This window comes from Emiliania huxleyi (genome assembly GCF_000372725.1).
Source record: "Emiliania huxleyi CCMP1516 unplaced genomic scaffold EMIHUscaffold_8, whole genome shotgun sequence".
In the NCBI taxonomy this organism is placed as follows: domain Eukaryota; phylum Haptophyta; order Isochrysidales; family Noelaerhabdaceae; genus Emiliania; species Emiliania huxleyi.
In genome coordinates, this window is record NW_005196021.1 from 1 (window position 1) to 19,455 (window position 19,455).

The following is a 19,455-nucleotide window of genomic DNA, read 5'->3' on the forward strand; positions in this document are numbered from 1 at the left end:
CTCACCCTCACCACCTCCACCATCGTAACCACCCTCAACCACCCTCACCTCCACGACCACTCCCACCGTCGCATTCACCCTCACCCCGCCGCCTCCGCCGCCAAAGAATCGACCCTGCCCCCGCCGCCAAAGAATCCACCCTCCCCTCCACCACCTCCACAACCTCCCCCACCGTCGCACTCACCCTCACCACCTCCACCATCGTAACCACCCTCAACCACCCTCACCTCCACGATATTCCCACCGTCGCATTCACCCTCACCCCGCCTCCGCCGCCAAAGAATCGACCCTGCCCCCGCCGCCAAAGAATCCACCCTCCCCTCCACCACCTCCACAACCTCCCCCACCGTCGCACTCACCCTCACCGCCTCCACCATCGCACCCACCTTCACCTCCATCGTCCCCGCCTCCCCTGTCTCCATCACCTCCATCTTCACCCCCCTACCCGCCATGCAGGTCATGCAGGCGGGGCCGATGACGCCCGCAAGGGCGATGGTCTACGAGAGCCAGCAGCGGGCATACTGGAACCCGATGACAAGCGAGGCTGAGCTCTACGGTGGCTTCGGCGGGTACGGGCCCTGGCGCGGCGGGTACGGATACGGCGGAGGCGGGTACGGATACGGTCATGCTCATTCCTTCCGACCCCCCCCGCCGTTTGCACTCGGCCGCACCGCTCACCGCCCGCCGCTGAACTTCAGGCGGCTGGGGCTACGGCGGCGGGTACCCGTACGGCGGATGGGGCGGGTATGGCATGTACGGGATGGGCGGATACGGCGGTGCGCTTCAGTCCCCGCCCGCCCGCCGATTGCCGCCGCAATCGCCTCACGCGCCGCCGCCCTGTCCGCAGGCTACATGGGCTACCGCCGCGGGTCGGGGTACATGCCGTACGGCGGGTGGGGGTATGGCGGCGGGTACGGCGGGTACGGCGGTGCGCGCACACAGGCCCCGCTCGCCCTCCACAGACCGCTCTCACGCCCGGTGCTGCTGCCCCGCAGGATACGGAGGAGGGTGGGGCTATGGCGGGTGAGGCGGCGTTGGCGAGGAGGTGCCCGCGCGACGGGGCTTTGAGCGTGTGCGTCGCTTCGCTCTAGGTACGGCCGCGGCATGATGGGCCGGCAGAACGCGTATTGGCGCGGCATGGGCGGCTACGGCGGCTACGGCGGCTACGGCGGCTACGGCGGCTACGGCGGCTACGGCGGCTACGGCGGCTACGGCGGCTACGGCGGCTGGGGCTACGGCTGGTGAGCCTTGCGCCGGTTTGCCTGGCCGAGTCGGGCGCTGCTGCCTCCGGCGCTGGTGCGGGCGGTGGCTGTGCGTGCGGACGCCGGGCGAAATCCGTGGTTTGCTTCCTGTTGGATGCCGCGGCGATGGATGGCGAAGCTGCACACTTTAGATGATGATCCCTGGCCTCACTCCCCGGGGGCGAACGGCCGCCCAAGGACCATGGGGTGAGGGGCAGGGAAGGTGCGTGTGGGTGAGGTGCGGCCGATCATCGGCCACGTTGCTGGCGCACAGACGCCAAACACGAAGTAGACTAGGAGAGAGAGACGCACAGTGCGCTGTGTCGTGTGAGCGGGTGCGAGGGAGCGGGGCGAGAGGGTAGGCGCCGAGTCTAAGTGTAGTGTACATCAGTCATCGCTTTTGCAACCAGAGATGCAGTGTAACTCAGTGGTGTGCTGACGCACCCACATCACAGTACTGTTTGGTGCGAAAAATTCTCTCTCCAGTCACAAAGTCAAAGATGGAAAAAGACACTATAGTATTACTATAGACACACAACTGAAAACGATACGAAAAAAACAGGACGTTCCTCGAACCTGTGCCGGGCACGCAAGAGCACAGGCGGGAGGCCGCGCGCAGGAGGCGTCTCACCTGCCGTTGCAGCCCTTCCACGTCTGGCACATGTCCGTGTTCGAGTCCGAGAATGACTTGAGCCCCAGCCTCGCTAGGTCGTCTTGCGCCGAGGACGGCTTTCCTGCCGCGCCGCCGTTGCGCGCGGCCTCAGCTTTCTTGAATGCCTCGCTCTCTTCACCGGGCTTGTACTTGGCCTCTGACAGCTGGTATTGCTTGAACGAAGCGGTAGACTCGGCGCTCGACCGCGGGATGAGCTTCGAGCGCTGAGCCTGTGCCGGTGCCGTTAGGCTAGCGGCGGCGAGCGCGGCGCCGCCGATGAAGGCTCGCCGGTCGAAGACTCGCCGGTCGAAAGGCTCGGTGGGCGGGGCGAAGGAAGCGGCAGAGGTGGCGAGAGCAGCGAGCATAGCGTGCATCGGCTCGGCTCGAGAGATGTGACCAGGAAACTACTAGTACCCTCGAAGTTGTAGGTATATTGTTGGCAAATCAAGACACAGAGCTCACGGCGTGCAGCAGTGCCTGCGAGGGAGGGCAGAAATTAGTGAGGGAGCCAGAGACAGCCAAGAGAGATGTTTTTGTGTGAGAGCCGTGAGTGCACGCAATCTGCACATGCACTGCACAGGAGACCCGACTTACCTCGCGGATGTTTTCTTGTTCGCCTGCAAGTGCGGTGCAGAGCGCTTCTAACACCCCGACTCCGGCCTCGCCTCGTTGCCGACACCCGATGCCTAGCTCGGGTGCCAATGTCGACGTGATGGCGCTCAACCTCACCGGGACAGCCAGCCTAGCCGAAGAGCTCGACAGTGCGCCTCCCGCCCGCCACCGCGCCAGCCGGCCGCCTGCTGCCGCCGCTGAGAGCGCCCGCCCCCCGTCGGCGCGCAGAGAAGCTGATGGTGGTGCTGCGGGACGGCCGCAAGATCATCGGCACGTTGCGCACCTTTGACCAGTTCTCGAACGTCGTTCTGGAGCACGCGCTCGAGCGTGTCATCGTCGGCAAGCGGTTTGCAGATGTGCCGCTGGGGCTGTACGTCATCCGCGGCGAGAACGTCGTGCTGCTGGGGCAGATTGTGCGCGCGCCCGCCCCCTCAACACGCCGCGCGCGCGCAGCCAGCGCGAGCGCGTGCGCCACGACCGCCGACGCGTCAGCGCCTGCCACGCTCTTCCTAGACACGCTCCCTCGCCGGCCGCCGCAGGACGACGACAAGGAGCGCGAGACGACAGAGGGGCTGCTGGAGCGGGTGGGGGTGGACGAGATCCTTGAGCTCAAGCAGGAGCGCGAGGAGGACGACCGGCTCAGGGCGGGCGTCTCGCGCGCGTTGCGCAAGCCTACGGAATGGGATGACTAAACCTTACTTAACCTTGGGGCGGGGGGTTGGATGGATGCGCCATCGGCTGATTGCCTTGTCGCGCGCCGCTTGGAGCGGTGGGCGCGCAAAGTATCGATGTACAGTGATCCACTTCACTCGCGATGGCGTATTTTGTGTGAGTCGCGGTGACGATAATGCATAATCAGCAAAATAACCAATATATGCAATATCTCCAAAAGCAAATAAACTGCGCGTCTCTCTGGACTCTGCTCGCGCGTCTCTCCGAACACCGAAGGTCCCCCCGCGCGGGCGGGAGGGGGCACACAGTTTTATCTTTGTGTGGTGAACTGGGACTCCCACAGCCCCGTATTTTGAGAGACATGATCTGACATCGATGCTTCAAATCAAGTGCCAGTGCGAGCCAGTCCCGTGCCCAGCGGTTGTGCGATGGAGCTTTGTTGTAAAATTCTCAAATCAAATCTTCACTACCGTCCCCGGCTACGTACACTCGGTGCACTCGTCGCATCCGTTCCATTTGCACTTTGCTGGCCAGCTGTATGTCTGGCCGGCGCAGAAGGGCTTGCACCGGGCCGGAGCGGCGGCAGAACACTCGCTGCACGCCCCGCAGCCGGGCCATGGAGAAAGAGGTTGAACTGTGTTTCGTTTGGTGTGATGATGCCATCATGGTAGTGGCCACGCTGTGACTTGACGTAGCCTTAATTAGGCCGGTGGTGTGGTCGAATGCCCGTTGACGCCCACGGAGCCCGCGACCGTTGCTTGCAGCCCATGTTTGCGAGGCGGGCGCGTTCGTCGGTGTTGCCAAAGGCGAACTTGTCTCCAACGGAGCCAGCGGCAGCGCCTCCGGTCGGTGTCGGTAAGTGTCGGCGCGGCCGACCCCGACGGGCAAGCCACACTCCGGGGAGGGTCTAAAGTTTGATCTCGCGGTGATTTTGTCTTTGCCCCCCGGGCCTCGCCTGGCTCACAGGACACAGCCAGGTCGGTGTATGTAGCTCTTACGAACATTCCCGAGGGAGGACTGCTGACGGGGGTTGCGATGAGCTTTTGTGAATCCGAGCACTCTCTCCTTCATTGTTTTCAAATACGTACGTGCTCTTGCGCAGGTGGCAGGCGGTGAACAGGCGGTGAAGTGGTGCACGCTAACCCGAGGAAACCAATCGGACGGAAACACTCCTCATCGCAAACCCTGCCAGCACTCCAAAGAGCTAATCTAAAAAAGTTTGCATTGACTTCTGAATTCTTTTCTCAGCGCTCCGAGGGAGATGAAGTTCACTCTCGCCGTCTTGGCAGCGGCGGCGCTCGCCGAGGAGGAGATGTGCAACTCATGGGCAGAGGCCGGCGAGTGCGCATCGAACCCTTCCTACATGGCCAAGCATTGCGCTGCCGCGTGCCGCCAAGCCAAAGCGACTGGAAAGACGCGAAGCGGCATGCGCCAGCAGATGGAGAAGGAGTGTGCGGGCTATGCACAGGCGGGCGAGTGCTCGCGCAACCCCGCCTTCATGCTCTCAACGTGCCGCAAAGAGTGCGACGCGTGGGAGGAGCGAACCGGCCTAAAGATCGACCGCGACTCACGCTGTGTGGAGTGGTCGCTGCTCGGCCGGTGCGAGTCTCAGGACCTGGCGGCGCTCTGCAACACCTCCTGCACGGTGCAGGAGCGGTGCGCTCGCTCGACCTACTCGGGCTGGAGCGTCGGCGTCTGCGACAAGGCGCTGCGCTGCGAGGCCTCCGACAAGTCGAGCGGGTGCGCCGCGCGGGCCGCGCGGGGGGAGTGCCGCAGCGATGCCACGAGGATGGCGCAGGATTGCCTGCAGTCGTGCGCCGCGTCGGACGTGGACAGCGTGCTCTCCGCACACAGGCCGGAGGCCCGCGCCGTGCTCTCCTCGCGCATCGACGTCTCTAGCCGCGAGGCGCGCTCGCACGAGCGGTGCTGGCTGCCAGGATGGGCGGGCCAAAACACCTACAAGCTCATGCTGCCCACGCAGTGCGCCGCCGCGCGCACCCTGCCGTGGCAGCGCCGGGCGGTGCCGCCGCAGCGGCGCAGGGACGGACGCGGCGCAGACGCGCTCACCTGCCCTGTGGACGTGTCGCGCAGCACGCCGCGTGTTCGGCGCCGCTCCGTGTCGCTGACGGCGCCGCCGCACCCTCAACTTGGGCTGCTTGAGTCCTACGGCGGGAGGATCGCTCCGCCGCCGCACGAGGTGCGCGTGGTGCAGGTGCTTGCCTCTCCGCGCGTGCGGCTGCTTCACGACTTTGTGACGGCCGCGGAGGCGGCAGAGATTTTGCGGCTGTCCGAGTCGCACTTCCACCGCTCGCCAGTCCGCTCTGTCGCCCAGGACCGGAGGCCCAGAAGCTGAATACGTAGTCTTCTCCGTTGTATTCACGCCGTGCTCTGAATACGCTGCACAATACCGTATTCGTGCCCTGAGGTTGGCGTATTCTGCTTCCAGGACCGGAGGACGTCGTCGACGGCGACGCTCGCAGGCCGCAACTGGGCGGTCGACGCCATCCGCGCGCGCATCTCCTACTTCTCGGGCTACGACGACCCGATGCTCGAGCCGCTGCAGGTGGTGCGGTACCACCCGGGCGAGAAGTACGAGGCGCATCACGACCTCTTCGATCTCTGCGACTTTCCGCAGAAGCCGCGCCGCCACCTCACCTTCCTCATCTACCTCTCTGATCTGCCCGAGGTGCGGATGCAGCCGAGAGATGCCGCGAGATCGCCGAGATTGTGCGCCCTCCCGATCTGCGCCTCTCACTTGCCCGAGGAGGCGCGGGCGGGTAGAGCCACCCTCCCATAGGAGCCTTCTCAGAGCCCTCTCGGAGCCTTCTCGGAACCGATCGTAGGAGGACGGCGGCCACACCACCTTCCCGCGGCTCAACTTGCGCATCAAGCCGACCGCCTACACGGCGCTCGTCTTCAACGACGTCCTGGACTCGGGCATGGACGACGAGCGCACCGAGCACGCCGGCACCGCCCCCTTGCGCGGCGTGAAATACGCGATCAATGTGTGGATCAGAGCCCCCTCCGCCTCGAGGCAGCGCGGAGGCCTCTTCGGACGGCTCGGCTTCTGACGCGAGCTCTGTGGACTGTGCGTTGGGTGGGATTTGGGGTTCGGCTGCGACGATCACAGTAGTCAGTACGAAACTGCGCGTGGCAGCTTTCTTGATCTTGTGTGTGTGATGTATGACTGGGCTCTTCGGACGCTCCGCGAGCGCGGCGTGTCAAAATATATGTATCTGAGCCCTTGCGCCTTGGCCTCGAACCCTCGATGCACACCCTCGACACCAAACCTCGACACTGACTCGACACCTCGACACCCCATGCCAACTGGCGTATCTCCTCTCCTATCTCGTATCTCCCCGTATCTCCCGGTATCTCCCCGTATCCCGCGGTCTCTCGCCGTCTCTCGCCGTCTCTCGCCGGCGAGTCCGTGACCGGAGCTCACTAGCTCCGCTGTGCACCGCGGCCTCGAGCGGCCACCGCTCCCCCCTTAGCCGGCGTGCTAGGGCTGCTGCGTACCGCTGCCGCGTCGAGGAGCTGACACAACCGTCGGCGCGCCGTGCTGCGCGCCGCTTTCATCTGCGCCACCTCGTGCGCCGCGATGAGCAAGAGGAGGAGCGAGATGCCGGCCACCATCCACGGGTTCCAAAAGTCACGTGCGGAGGAGTAGCCCGCGATGGTCCAGATCGCCGCCTGAGGGCTCAGGTCAACGCCTCCCCCTCGCGGGTGTGTGTGGGGCAGGAGCCAGGCAGTCTACCCCCCCCGCATACTGCTCCACACGCCCAAAGACACAGGCAGGGAGCCCGCCCCCCGCAAGTGCAAGCCCGGTGGGGCAAAGAGTGCGAGCGGGCGCGTGGTCTCCGTTTACCGACTGGGGGTGTGTGTCTTGTGTGTCTTGTGGGTGTGGGGCAGTGGGGGGTGGGGGGTGGGGGTGGGGTGGGGGGGGGGGGGGGCGCCTCGAGCAGCAGGACGAGCTGCGCCAGCGAGCCGCTGCTCTCGAGCAGCAGCACCACCCCCACCTCCGCCGAGCTCACCTGCCGCGGCGCTCGCACGACGCACGCGTTCGTGAAGAGGCTCGCGCCGGCGCCTGTGGAGAGAAGGGGGAAGCGGAGGGTCTGTTTCGGGGGCATGTTCACTTGTTCAGGAGGCGTATCCGGAGAGAGGAGTGCCGTGGGGTGGCTCCCCCGGCGCACACCGGCGCAGAAAGCGATCGGCCAGAAGCTTGCGTCTCGGAACCCGTCGTCGTCCAAACCTAGGCTCGGTCGATCTCGGGAGATCTCGGGGCGATCTCGGGAGATCTCGTAAGAGGCGCCGCCGTCCATATGCCGGCGAGAGCGACGGGCAGCGAGGCGGCGCCGACCGTCGCCGACCCGGCGATGGTTGCGAGGCCAACCACGGGGGCGTCGCTGTACCTGCGGACGGGCTCGTGGACGCCTCGTGGTTGTCGGTGGACGCGACCGTCGTTGAGGTGTCGTGGACATGCACATGTCGTGGACGTGTCGTGGGCGTGTCGTGGGACGTGTCGCGGGCGTGTCGTGGGCGTGGAGACGTGTGTCGGAGAGAGGAGGGTCTCGGAAGGTGTGGCTAGAGGTGTGGCGTCGGAGGAGTGTCGCTGTGCCGTGTGACAGAGCGGCTGGTCGTGAGGAGGGAGGCGAGGCAGAGGCCGGCGGCGAGGGCAAACATGGCGCTCCGCCGCGCGCCGGCGAACTCATCCTCGACGCTGAGCAGCAGCCTGGGGGGGGAGATCAACGTGTAGATCAACGTGGAGAGCGGGTGAAGGGGAGAGGCGAGGCAGAGGGCGGTAAGGGGCGCGGGGTGGACGTGGGGGCGGCGCGAGAGGCGCTGTTGAGTGACGAGGGGCGCGGATGAGGGGCGATCGCCAGTGCTCGGTCTCCAAGGGCCGCCTCCGGCCGCAATGGTGTGGGTTTTGCCAGACAACCGGTTAGACGGTCCCCGTGGGCCCGCCGGCGAGAAAGTGGTGATGGTGGGCAGGTGCGCGGGGTGGGGCGGGGCGCAGGCGTGCACATCCATCGGTACGCGGGCTTGCTTGGCAGGATGACGCCGATGGCGGCGGCGGCGGTCGCGGCGACGAGCGCGGCGACGGTGCGGCGAGGGAGGACGTCGCCTTTGCAGTCCGATCACCCTTGTGAGCTACGGAGCCGCGGCCGCAGCGAGCACTAACTCAGCGAAGAGCACGATCCGTCTCGAGTGCTGGCATGAATTCGATACAGGGGGGTCGGCGTGTCCCGCATCTAGGCGCCGTCGCCCAGCACCACCCTCCCGAGCAGCGCGGCCCAGAACGGGCAGAGGGAGATCAAGAGGAGGGCGAGCGCCGCCGACCCGCCCGTCGAGTAAAATGCCGCGGCGCGGCAGCTCAGAGCACTCGCATGCAGTAGCGAGCCAGCGGCAAAGTGAGCAGGCACCCGCGCCGCCGCGGCGGGGAGGCGCCGGACGGCGCCGATCCCGTTCTGATGCAACAGCAGCCCGCTCGAGAAGAGCGCGCTCGCCAGGCCCTTGATGGCGAGCCACTCGGCGAGCGACGCGCCGTCCAGCGTGATTGCGAGCCGCGTGAGGAGTGCGTCTGCGGTCCCGGCGACGAGGCCGACCGAGAGGAGCGCGAGCGTACGGCGGCGTACAGCGGCCGTGGTGCGGCGCTGCGTGCGGAGGCTGCCCTCTGGCTCGCACAAGCCGTCGCGTGGAGTCGCCGCGAGCGACTCGGGCGGGGAAGTGGAGTCACGAGATGGCGAGGCGATACACGTGGACGACATGGACGACAGGGGCGATCGGATGATCACGGGCGGCGGCGAGGAGGGCGGCGGCACGCGCCCTGTCGGCGCACCCACGCGACACCCCTGTGAAGACGCCGTTCTTGGGATTTTCTACTGCGAAATTGACCGCGGCAAGTGTATTCTTTTTTTGACGGGCCTCATGACACATGAGTTGTTGTAGAGTGTCCTGACCGGCCCCTCTGCCTGCCCCTACCTACGTCATACCTACCTACCTACCGGTACGCCTACACGGGCTCACCTACAGCTATAGAGAGAGAAGTATTCGACACCCTCGAAGACCATCTCGGCTACGGTTCCGACTCCGGCTCCGGCTGGTAGTCGACAAGCTGCCGAGCGCAAATCACTCTGTGCGACACATTTCTTGTTGGCTTCTAAAAATCTCTCTCTCTCTCTCAGCTATACCCTCAAAAGGTAAGGGAAAGCAAACTAAAAAAGAAATAACTGGGTGGGGTACTAAACCAACTAAAGTGATGGTTGACTCTCCTGCAACCACACTCCACACAGTCCTTCCTGAGAGAGAGAGAGATTTTAGGAAACCAACAAGAAATCACGACTCTCACTACTCACAGTGATTTGGGCATTCCTTCCATTCCTTCCTGTGACATGGGAGCTTGGCAGGCCACTCTCACAAGCCCTACAAAGATTACACGCATCAGATCACCCGCTTGGGTTAAATAAAACGCGGTCAAACTCTGAGACGAGATGGGATTTAGGGACATGTACATGTGTCCCCGCCCTGCACGATCTTGGTGTGAGGGATCTTCAATCCGTCCCCTCACCCCTCATCAAACAACCCGACACAGAAGAGCGGCAAGAGATGGGGCTGCGGCTACGGCTGCGGCTACGAGAGGGGCCAGGGTCGCGGGAGAGTCGCTGCGCCGCGTGGACGCGCCTACACCCCGCTCTTGCTCCGCTCGCCACCTCTCGCAAAGGTCCAAAGTCATAGCCACCACCTCCTCCGGCAAAAGTCCTTGTTCGCCGTATCGGGGGAGGGTTGACATCGTGATTTCCGCGGACATTTTCTTTTTTCTCTGCGGTGAAAATCGTCCAGCCTGAAGAGAGGGAAAACCCCGACGGGAGGGCCAGACCTACCCTACACACGTTACCCCGGGCCCGGCATTTGAGGCCCGGCCCGAAGCAAGGGAAAAGAATACAGTAGTGCTCAGAAGGTCAGTAGACAGTACGGCTTTACTACTGTGTACTGACACTGACGGTACACACACTTTTTATTTGCTGATGCCGGCGCGCGGTGGTGGCCCGCGCTGTGAGTCGGTGACCTGTGTGTGAGAGAGGTACTACACCACGCAGGTAGGTGAGGTAGGCTCAGGTATCGTCAAGCAGTCTTCTTCTGAACAAAAAATCAACACCCTGAACCCCGTGCCCATGCGCCATTGCGCCCCATGCCTCAAGTCACTCCAAGCAGCAGCAGCACCCTCCACAGCTGCGGAATGGCTAGCGCCGCGATCGCGCAGGCCCACGCTGCGCATACCCTGCGGTCAAACTGGTAGACCTCCACGAGATGCAGCCGCCCCTCGCCGCCGGAGGCGGAGCGGTAATGGTGCATGGCTACCCACAGGCCGATGAGGCGGAAACGGAATTCGAAACGGCGGGCCAGCGTGACGCGGGACGCGCCGGTCCGAGCGCGGAGGCACTCGACCACATTCCGATGCACCGCGAGCGGCGTTGGAAGAAGCGGCTTCTCGTCGTCCTCTCCCGCCGCGTCGAGCGTCCTGGTCTGGCGGAGGAGCGTGCACAGCCCGGTGAGGCTCCACAGCACCAGCGCGTAGTACTTGAGGAGCGTCAGGGTCCGCACCTCAAAGGGAAGGCTGACGTTCTGCGCGGCGTCCTCGGCCTGAAAGGCTGCGGGGTCGTATGTTGATGGCATGAAGAGAATCACGCCGTCGAAGCTTTTGACGCAGCGCCGCGCCGCCGCCGGGCCAACGAGCATGCCGTGGAAGCGCCAGTAGTCGAGCATCTGCTGCGAGGACTCCGACGCTGCGGCGAGCGGGATGAGACGCACCAGCATGTGCACACAGTCGGCCTTGCTATGTTTGGTCGTTTGCCGCGCACGCGCTTGCCGACTCGGCGTGCCGCCTTTGATTTCTCACCCCTGCGGGTTCATTTCTTTCTTGTTGGTTGTCTTCATTTGAGACTCGCCTTGCAGATCACCCGGCGTTTTCCAGATCACCCGGCGTGAGCGGTTTCAGATCACCAGGTGCGGCAAAATGTCGTTTCCAGATTAGATACCCACCCAACACGGCGAAATGTCGTTTCCAGGTTACCCGGGAGCGGATTAGGCTGTACGAGGTTTTCCTCTCGCACCCCGTCTGTTTTCCTTTCACCGCCTGGGTATTTTGTCGATTCCTCAATTTTGCCTCAGATTTTGCCCCAGACCAGCTCTCAGACTCAGGGAAACTCGCGAGTTTCCGGAATGGAGCACCAAACACCCTCTGTTTTCCCTGGAAATTTCCGGCAACGCAAAGTGCTGGGGACCCTCTGTTTTCCTTTTTGTTTTCCGGAAAACCTCGTACAGGCCAAGGAGCGGAATTTCTTTTTCCAGATCACCCGGTAGTGGGATGCGCCGGGTAATCTGAAAGAGTTGTACGGATTCACGACTGCGTCATTCAAGCAAACGAGGCCGGGGATTCCGAGTGGGAGCTCTCCTTAGGACACGTGCCGCAGGTGCTCGCTCTCTGTCTGGACGATGTTCACGCTGAGTCCGGCCTTTGCGCCTGGCTAGGCAGCCGTCCGTGTCCGGGTAAGCTGAAACGAGAAATTTTGCCCGAGCGGGTAATCTGAAAGAGAAAATCGGGTCACTCCTCATCGCAAACCCTGTCAGCAGTCCTCCTCCGGGAATGTACGTAAGAGCCACATACATTGAAAAGTATGTTAGCCGCCGGGTGATCTGGACGAGAAATTTGGCCGACCGGGTAATCTGCCCTGAGAAATTTTAGCGACCGGGTAAGCTGAAACGCGAATTGTGGGAGACTGGGTAAACTGTAACTGATTTGTCAGTTTTTTGATGAAATTACTGCTGAGCAGGAAAATCGTTGCCGGATAATCTGGACGAGAAACTTGGTCGACCGGGTAATCTGCCCTGAGAAATTTTAGCGACCGGGTAAGCTGAAACATGAATTGTGGGAGACTGGGTAAACTGGTTTTGTTGTTAAACTGGTTTCACGGAAATCAAACAAACTGGTATTGCTAAAAATCTCTCTCGGAAATCGCGCTAAGCAGGAAAATATCGTTGGCCGGGTAATCTGCGAGGCGAATCTCAAAAACCGGGTAATCTGAAATTTATTCTTCATAAAATGGGAGGGTCGGCCCACGGGGGGACTTGGTGAACTGAAGCGGCCCCACGATTTTAGAGAGAGAGTTTGTCGATTTTATGAGTGGGGGAGTGATTTCTTTTGGGGGCAACTCTCGGTCACAAAAAGAATTTTCATATCCGTCCTCACCCCAGCAAATTGTATTTTGTTCTGGCAGGCTCCAGGGTTCCAACTAATGTTGCTACCATACCCCGCAAAAAGTCCACCCCTCTCCTCGGCGTTCACCGGCGCAGTCTCATCAACAGCCTCAATCCAACCAAGTCATGGGCTTCGCGAGCATCTACACCAAGGCGACGTCCGTCATCTTCGGCATCTACGCCCTGCAGATGATATTGATTCCAGCAAACATGGTGAGTCTCCTCGATCGGCCCTCCCGCACCGCCACAGACTCCTCGATCGGCCCTCCCTCACCACAGACTCCTCGACCGGCCCTCCCGCACCACAGACTCCTCGCTCGGCCCTCCCTCACGCCGCACCACCCACAGAGGCGTTACGCACACACATCTGAACGATGACCAGAACCGCGCGGCAGAGCCGGCCGACTCCCGCTCCAGGTGACCGACCACTGGGATATGCCGTCGACGCCCGGGATGGAGTTCTGGATCCGCGGCCACGGCGTGTCTCTGCTGGTGCTGTGCTACCTGTCGATGCACGTGCCTACCGCGGTCGCGGCCAAGGCGGCCTTTGTCCTCTCTCTCGGCATCGCCATCGTGTACCCGTTCAACGCCAAGTTCGGCTACCTCACGCCGGGGCTGCCCCTCAAGTACCCCATGCACTACGTGCCCGAGGGCCTCATGCTAGGCCTCACCGGCGCCGGCCTCGCCGCCGTCATGGAGTCGCCGGGCGGAGTGAAGACGGCCTGAAAAAGAGGCCGGGATTCAACGCCGATCGAGAGGACTTGCAGCAGAAAGAACGGCCGTCCGGTGTGGCCCACCTTGGCTCTTTAGACTTAGCACGGGCGTGTTCTTCTACGGGCGTGTTCTTCCAATCCCGCTAGGGTGGGCGTGCTTTCACAGCCTTTCGACACAGCCTGGACACAGCCTTGCCCTTGGAGTGGAGTGCAGTCAGTAACCCCAGGGCCGGGGAGCTAAGTCCTAAGATGACCTAAGAAGCACACGCACCCAGAGGACGATTGGCATCGGGCTACGGGCAAGAGAGCCCTGACCCCTGGGGAGGGTGCGCGGTCGCAGGGCCAAGGGCTGCTAAATTCTTTTGGAAATTGTTCGTAAAAACTCTGTTTTGCAGCGCGGGGGTAGAGGACAACCCGGCCGACCAGGCCGAACAACAACCAGAACAATAACAACCTCAGCTCTACTCGGCTGACGGCAGTATCGCGTACATGACGACCTGGAATCTCATCCGGTCCGATCAGCTCTGCACGGCCGGAGAAACACGGCTTGGCTACTGCTGGACCGAGGGAGCGGATTGCTGCGGCCGGCTGTGCCGCGAGAAGGCAAGCTGCTCGTACTTCTTGTGGGACAGCACAACGTTCGAGTGCTGGCAGTCGCACGCCGGTAGCAGAGACTGCGACAGCGGCTGGATCGAGGCGCGTGGCGTCTCGTTCTATGCGCTTGAGGGCGACCGCACGCCGTTCACGTGGAGCCTGGTGCACAAGCATGCCGAGTGCGCCTCGCCCGAAATGGCGCTGGGCGACGGCCTCGCCTCGACCGTGGGCGAGTGCGCCTTCCGCTGCGACGCCCTGCCCGGCTGCGACTTCTTTCTTTACGACGAGCGAGGTGCACGCTGCCCCTCCCATTGCCGCGCCTCCACCACGCACCACACACCCATCCACCACACACCCATCACAGGTGGCGGCTGCTTTGAGGAGTACACCTCTTCGGCGGACTGCCCCGAGGGTCTGCAGACGTGGCGGCGGTGCGACCGGGAGATGCAGCGGCGAAACACCCGTCGGCCACGACCAGACACCGGATTTCCAGCGGCAGAGAGACGGTCGCACTGAGCGAGACACAGACAACGACGACACAAGTGGGCGCTGCCACAGGTACGACTTTTACGCGCTGTTGCGAGGCTCCGCCGCGCCCATCCCCCTGGCCGAGCGCTGGTCCTGCGTCGGTCCGGCGCCCTTCCCTGGCGAGGCGGCGTCCTCCGCCCCGCGCCGCACCTCGACCTGCTTCGAGTACCACGCGGCTCCGAAGCGGTCGTGGGTCGGGTCGGAGGCCGCCTGCCTCTCCCGCGGGATGCACCTCGCCTCCCTAATTAACTACTAATTGACTACTAATTGACTGCTAATTAGGCCGCCTGCCTCTCCCGCGGGATGCACCTCGCCTCCGTCCACTCCGCCGCCGAGAACGAGGTCGCGCTCTCGCTCTGTGCAGAGGAATGCTGGATCGGCTTCACCGACCGGCAGAGCGAGGGCGAGTGGCGCTGGACCGACGGGTCCAGGGACGGAGGGCCGCACCCGTGGAGCCCGGGAGAGCCAAATGGGCAGCTGCACGAGACCACCGATGGCGCGTACATCTACCCGCTCCGTGCGGGGCTCGACTCGCCAGGCTCCCGGGATGACGTTGATCTCGGGCCGTCCCGGCCCATCCCGGCCCATCCCGGCCCATCTCGGGTGGTCTTGACTCGCCAGGCTCGTGGGACGACGACTTTGTCAACGTGTCGACGGCAGGCATGGCGGCCGAGATTAGCCGAGATCAGCTGAGATCAGCCGGGACTAGCCGAGACGAGCCGAGATCAGCCGAGATCAGCCGAGATCAGCCGAGATCCCCAACGTGTCGAGTCGACGGCAGGTCCAGCGGCCGGCCACGTCGTCGAGCGCGCCTTCCTCTGCCGGCACGACTTCCGCGCCGCGCCGCTCCGCCGCACCTCTACACTACTGCCCCTCTCCACGGCTAACACTGCTACGCTGCTCCCACTGCTGCACTACACGGCTCACACTGCCCCTCTCACTGCCCCTCTCCCCTGCCTCACGGCCGCCGCGCATCTACAGGCGCGACTTCCGCGCCGCGCCGCGCCCTCCGCCGCGGCCACCTCGCTTGGCCCAGGGCCCCTCCCCCCTCACAGCTTTCTATTGAGTGGCAGCTCTCTTGTCTTAGGCCGCTGCGGCCTGGCCCTGGGGCCGCCGCTTCCTTTGCGCTGCTCGTCTCTGGCGGCGTGCTCGCCCTCGCGCTACGGAGGCGCCTCATCTCGGCTGAACCTCGGCTGAACCTCGGCCAAGCTCGGCCGCTCTCGGATCCTCTCGGTTCCTCTCGGCTGATCAGCTGCTCTCGGCCGCTCTCGGCTGATCTCGGCTGATCTCGTCTAATCTCGCCCTCGCGCCGCGGAGGTGCCTCCCGTCCGCAGACGGCGTCCCGCTGCTCTCGCTGCGCCACGCGGCGCGAAAGGTCTCCGCGCGCAGCCTCGCCTCGGGAGACATCGCCCTCTCGTCCGAGAGCTTCGGCCGAGGCTCGGGGTTTGGCCCTTCGCGGGGCGTCGCGCCCGCCGACGAGAACGGCGACGCATCTTCTCTACTGTAGCGCCGCCACTAGCGTAAGGTGTGGGCATGTGTACACTCCTGCTGCGGAGCCCACACTCACTGTACAGTCACTGAGTGCGTCTGATCCACGGTGGGTGGATAGCAGCTGCGTCCGTTCTCGCCTTCCCCCGTCAGCGCACAGCGGCGCGGGCGGGCGGGCGGGCGCGCGGGGCGGCGGCTGCGGCGGCCTGGCGGGTCCGCGGCGGCGCGGTGCGGCGTGCCGTCGTCTCGACTCCCGCCATTCGCTCTCTCTTCGAGTTGTGTTTCTTTTTATTGCCTCTACAACTCCACGCAGAGCTCCGTCACGAGGCACCAAAGGCTCGCTACACGAACTCGAGGCAAAGCGGAACAACCTCAGACGAAGAGTGGACGACCCCCAGAACACAGTGAGACGCATCACAAGCTCATACTCGTCCTCGCAGATGCGCACAACCTCTCCTCTCCTCGCAATGGGCCTCGCTGAAGCCGCTGTCCAGCCGACAGGCCAGCCGTCTACGCTGCGGGCGCGGGCATCTCCACTTCCACCTCCAGGTCATCGCCACTGCTGCCATTCTCCCAGTCGTCGTCGTCCGCGGGCTTGGCGGCGACGGAGAGCCGCCGCTTTGCAAAGTCCGAGGCGTCGCCTCCGCCTCCGCCGCCAGCGCCGGCGGTGGAGAGCCGCCCCTCGGCGATCTGCTCGAGGCCTGTCTCGCCCAGGTTGATATAGACACCGCCGTCGAGGTCGATGTGGCCGCTCAGACGGCCGCTGACTGAGCCAGACACGCCCACCTGGTCGCGGAAGGTGAGAGGTACGATGAGCTTCTGCGCACGCTCGCGTGGGGCATCTGGGACGATGGGAAGGAGCCCCCCCTCCAAAGTGCAGGGCCCGGCGATCCCCGCGGCATGCAAGGTGCAAGGCCCGGTGCGCGCGCGCGTGAGCAGACCTGGTCGAGCGTCTTTGGCGGTTCGTCCGCGTCGGGCTGGATGAAGGGGAGACGGACCTGCGTTGTGAGCGCGCGGGCTATGAATGCAGCGAGTGGGGCGAATGCAGGGGCTTAGCTGATTGCTGCTGAATACGGCTGCGTCCTGCCGGGTGTGTCCTTCTCGAGTGCTAGTCGGAATACAGAGGGGCCCGTGTTCCGCATCTACGGGAGGCGGACGACGATCGCGGTGATGTCATCGCGGTAGTTGCCCTCTGCCTTCTTCCAGCGCTGCGCCGCAGCCTGCACCAGGCTCGCGCACGCCTTGCTCGCCGACGCCGACTCCTTCGCGACGATCTGGCACGCCTCCTTGGAGCTGATGAACTGCGGGGGCAAAAGGCAACGAGGCGGGCAACGAGGTGGGCGGTGAGGCGGCACGAGGCACGCACCGGGCGGGTGGTGGTGAGGCGTTGGTGGCAGTCGAGGTGGCGAGAGGGCGGCAGAGGACTAGCAAGGCTCTCGTCTAGCGAGCGGGTGTGGCGGCGGTGCGGCCCGTGTGGAAGCTTCTCGGAAGTGGCGCCTCCCACACGCCGTCCGACGCGCAGATGATGAAGCGGTCGCCGCGGTCGACGTCGATGTCGAACTTGCGGATCTGCGGGTCGGCGATGACGCCGTACTTCTTGCACTCCCCGTCCCCGATCGAGCGCGACATGGCCAGACCCACCCGCCCATCGCACCAGACGCGCGACGGACCGTTGCCGCGGCCGACCGAGACCTCGCCGCCCGCGGCGAGGATGCGCTCCTTCTCGCCTGGCGCGTCGGGCTTCATGTCGACGGACAGGTCGCGCGCCTTGACGCTGCCGCGCTCGACGTAGCCCATCACGGCGCGCGAGTCGCCCGAGCACGCCACCCAGCAGGTGGAGCCCTGCACGTACACGATCGTCGACGTCGTGCCGCACATGTTGGCGAAGGATCCGCCGTCCTTCTTGAGCACCTTCTTGTCGACCTCGATCACGGTCTGGTGCAGCACCGCCGGCGGGTCCGCGCGAAGCTCCGCCCCAACCTCTTGCAGCGCCGCCGGAATGGCCTTCACGCAGAACTCGCTCACCTTCTCGCCATTGCGCCCGTGTCCGTCAAAGACGCAGAAAAGGGCCTCGTTGTGCGAGCCGTTGTAGGGCCAGTGAGCGACGCCCCGGTCCTGGTTGATCTTGGCGTACGCCGCGCCGCCAGATCCCGGGCTCACGCCGTGGCGGGTCGCGTTGCCAAGCGACTCGGCCAGCGGACCCGACGCCTCGTCGTTGCCCCTGCGAGGAGAGAAGAGCTCGTTGGGCTCGTGCGCGATGGACTTGCGTCCTTCGGGAACCTGCGGGGTCGAGCCGGAGCCCTCCTTGGGCTTGCTGTCCGAAGCTCCCATCGATCAAGTCGGGCCTCAAGCCCGACACCCAAGGATGTGGGACGGACGTCACAAAAAAAGTCCGGCAGCTCACAATCCTTCGACTTCAAGGATTGAGAGCGAGGCTGCTCACAATCCTAGCTAGCCGTCTATCTACAAAAGAAAGGATGCCAGCGACGCGTGCTCGAGGCGGAGCGTCGTCCTTTCAGAGAGAGAGAGAGATTTTTCAATACCAAACAACTTTGAACAACTCTAACACTCACACGTCATTAGGGGCCTTCACGCGCGCGCGAGACGTGCAGACAGGGTTGCCAGGTGAGAGCGAATGGCGCGGTTCACGCCTCGCACAACAGAGGAGAGAGATGCGCTCTGCATGCAGCATGGTGGGACATAAAGAGAGCGAGTACTTGGGCGAGTAGGCCGTGCGGTCAACGCTGCCGCGCGCAGGAGGACTCTGCTGACAGGGTTTGAAGAAGTTGGTTTTCTAAAATCTCTCTTAGAATCATTTTGATCATTTTGATGCGTAGTGGTCCGACTATTATTAAATGTGCGTCGCTTGCCTGGGCGAGAGTGCTTGCGTTTTGTGCTCGCAAATACGTTACCCATTGGACGAGCAGAGAGAGAGAGAGACGAGCACAGTAAAGTGAAAACTGACTCACGCGCGGCGCGCGGCTGCTCTCCAATTTTGCCGTGGGCGGGAGACGAGTGACACTGCTGCAGGAAGATAGACGCACCTATTCATCATGAATATCCCTCTGACTGCCGACAGCCGCACGACAAAGGACAAGTTCTTTAGCTACGTGGAGGCGAAAGGCCTAGGCGCATCATTGCTCATCGGGTGCAAGTTCAACAGCAATGCTGGGAAGGCAGAAGCCCTTGAGCGCATTCGAAAGGCACTGACCGCGGAGGCGGCGGCAAAGAAGGCGGCGCCGCCGCCTTTGCCGCGGCCTCGGCCGCCGCCTCGGCGGCCGAGGAGGCCGCAGCCGCCTCCTTTGCCGCCGCCTCCTCGGCCGCCTGAGGACGACGAGGAACACGATGGTCCAGACGAAGCAGGTCCATTCGACTTCGCCGGCTTTAGGAATACCTTGCCCACAATGCGCAAGGACTCTAATGAGGACACTGGCGACGAAATGATGACGCCTATGAACCCGTTAATCGGGAACTTTGATCCGAACGTTCTCCCGGGATCGGCGCTGTTGTGCATCGCACACAGCTCCCTGAAAGCCCAATCGATGTTCTCTCTGCCGAGCACACTGCTCACATACACCAAGCCCGGCCACAACTTGTCGGTGCGCGACGCGGAGTCAGCGTTGAAGAGGATGGCCAAGGAACGGCGGATCGTCAAGAACGTCGGACAATTCCACGTGCGGCCAAACAGCGACGTCACTCC

The 19,455-nt window shown here is 63.6% G+C and overlaps 8 protein-coding genes across 8 annotated transcripts; 5 read left to right on the forward strand and 3 right to left on the reverse strand.

Moving 5' to 3' along the window:
• Positions 1–447: 447 nt before the first annotated feature.
• EMIHUDRAFT_448445 (hypothetical protein) lies at positions 448–1,667 on the forward strand (the record flags this gene model as incomplete). The annotated part of the gene is made up of 5 exons (XM_005759386.1): positions 448–622; positions 699–776; positions 848–928; positions 996–1,023; positions 1,092–1,667. 5 exons carry the CDS (start codon positions 451–453, stop codon positions 1,243–1,245), a joined length of 513 nt encoding a protein of 170 aa, XP_005759443.1. The 3' UTR covers positions 1,246–1,667.
• An 870-nt stretch (positions 1,668–2,537) lies between these two features.
• Positions 2,538–3,356, forward strand: EMIHUDRAFT_432935 (hypothetical protein). The gene is made up of 3 exons (XM_005759387.1): positions 2,538–2,654; positions 2,734–2,918; positions 3,045–3,356. The coding sequence occupies exons 1-3, from the start codon at positions 2,576–2,578 to the stop codon at positions 3,195–3,197; spliced, it is 417 nt and encodes a 138-aa protein (XP_005759444.1). The 5' UTR covers positions 2,538–2,575; the 3' UTR covers positions 3,198–3,356.
• A 2,267-nt stretch (positions 3,357–5,623) lies between these two features.
• EMIHUDRAFT_62208 (procollagen-proline dioxygenase-like protein) lies at positions 5,624–6,248 on the forward strand (the record flags this gene model as incomplete). The annotated part of the gene is made up of 2 exons (XM_005759388.1): positions 5,624–5,863; positions 6,021–6,248. Coding segments are annotated over 2 exons (468 nt in total), but the record flags the coding sequence as incomplete, so codon positions are not given.
• Positions 6,249–6,667: 419 nt separating this feature from the next.
• Positions 6,668–9,003, reverse strand: EMIHUDRAFT_448447 (hypothetical protein; the record flags this gene model as incomplete). Its single annotated transcript, XM_005759389.1, has 7 exons — positions 8,444–9,003; positions 8,203–8,302; positions 7,859–7,909; positions 7,373–7,434; positions 7,149–7,264; positions 6,766–6,870; positions 6,668–6,679 (listed from the first exon to the last, which is right to left on the reverse strand). The coding sequence occupies exons 1-7, from the start codon at positions 8,943–8,945 to the stop codon at positions 6,668–6,670; spliced, it is 948 nt and encodes a 315-aa protein (XP_005759446.1). The 5' UTR covers positions 8,946–9,003.
• A 1,368-nt stretch (positions 9,004–10,371) lies between these two features.
• Positions 10,372–10,941, reverse strand: EMIHUDRAFT_350728 (hypothetical protein; the record flags this gene model as incomplete). The annotated part of the gene is made up of 1 exon (XM_005759390.1): positions 10,372–10,941. One exon carries the CDS (start codon positions 10,939–10,941, stop codon positions 10,372–10,374), a length of 570 nt encoding a protein of 189 aa, XP_005759447.1.
• Positions 10,942–12,558: 1,617 nt separating this feature from the next.
• Positions 12,559–13,158, forward strand: EMIHUDRAFT_198254 (hypothetical protein; the record flags this gene model as incomplete). The annotated part of the gene is made up of 2 exons (XM_005759391.1): positions 12,559–12,645; positions 12,850–13,158. The coding sequence occupies 2 exons, from the start codon at positions 12,559–12,561 to the stop codon at positions 13,156–13,158; spliced, it is 396 nt and encodes a 131-aa protein (XP_005759448.1).
• Positions 13,159–13,550: 392 nt separating this feature from the next.
• On the forward strand, positions 13,551–15,281 carry EMIHUDRAFT_461821 (hypothetical protein; the record flags this gene model as incomplete). The annotated part of the gene is made up of 7 exons (XM_005759392.1): positions 13,551–14,031; positions 14,104–14,170; positions 14,298–14,472; positions 14,550–14,819; positions 14,903–14,927; positions 15,049–15,098; positions 15,256–15,281. Coding segments are annotated over exons 1-7 (1,008 nt in total), but the record flags the coding sequence as incomplete, so codon positions are not given.
• A 79-nt stretch (positions 15,282–15,360) lies between these two features.
• EMIHUDRAFT_420605 (hypothetical protein) lies at positions 15,361–18,123 on the reverse strand. The gene is made up of 5 exons (XM_005759393.1): positions 17,253–18,123; positions 16,913–17,056; positions 16,697–16,753; positions 15,580–16,541; positions 15,361–15,430 (listed from the first exon to the last, which is right to left on the reverse strand). Exons 1-4 carry the CDS (start codon positions 18,084–18,086, stop codon positions 16,266–16,268), a joined length of 1,311 nt encoding a protein of 436 aa, XP_005759450.1. The 5' UTR covers positions 18,087–18,123; the 3' UTR covers positions 15,361–15,430; positions 15,580–16,265.
• Positions 18,124–19,455: the final 1,332 nt, after the last annotated feature.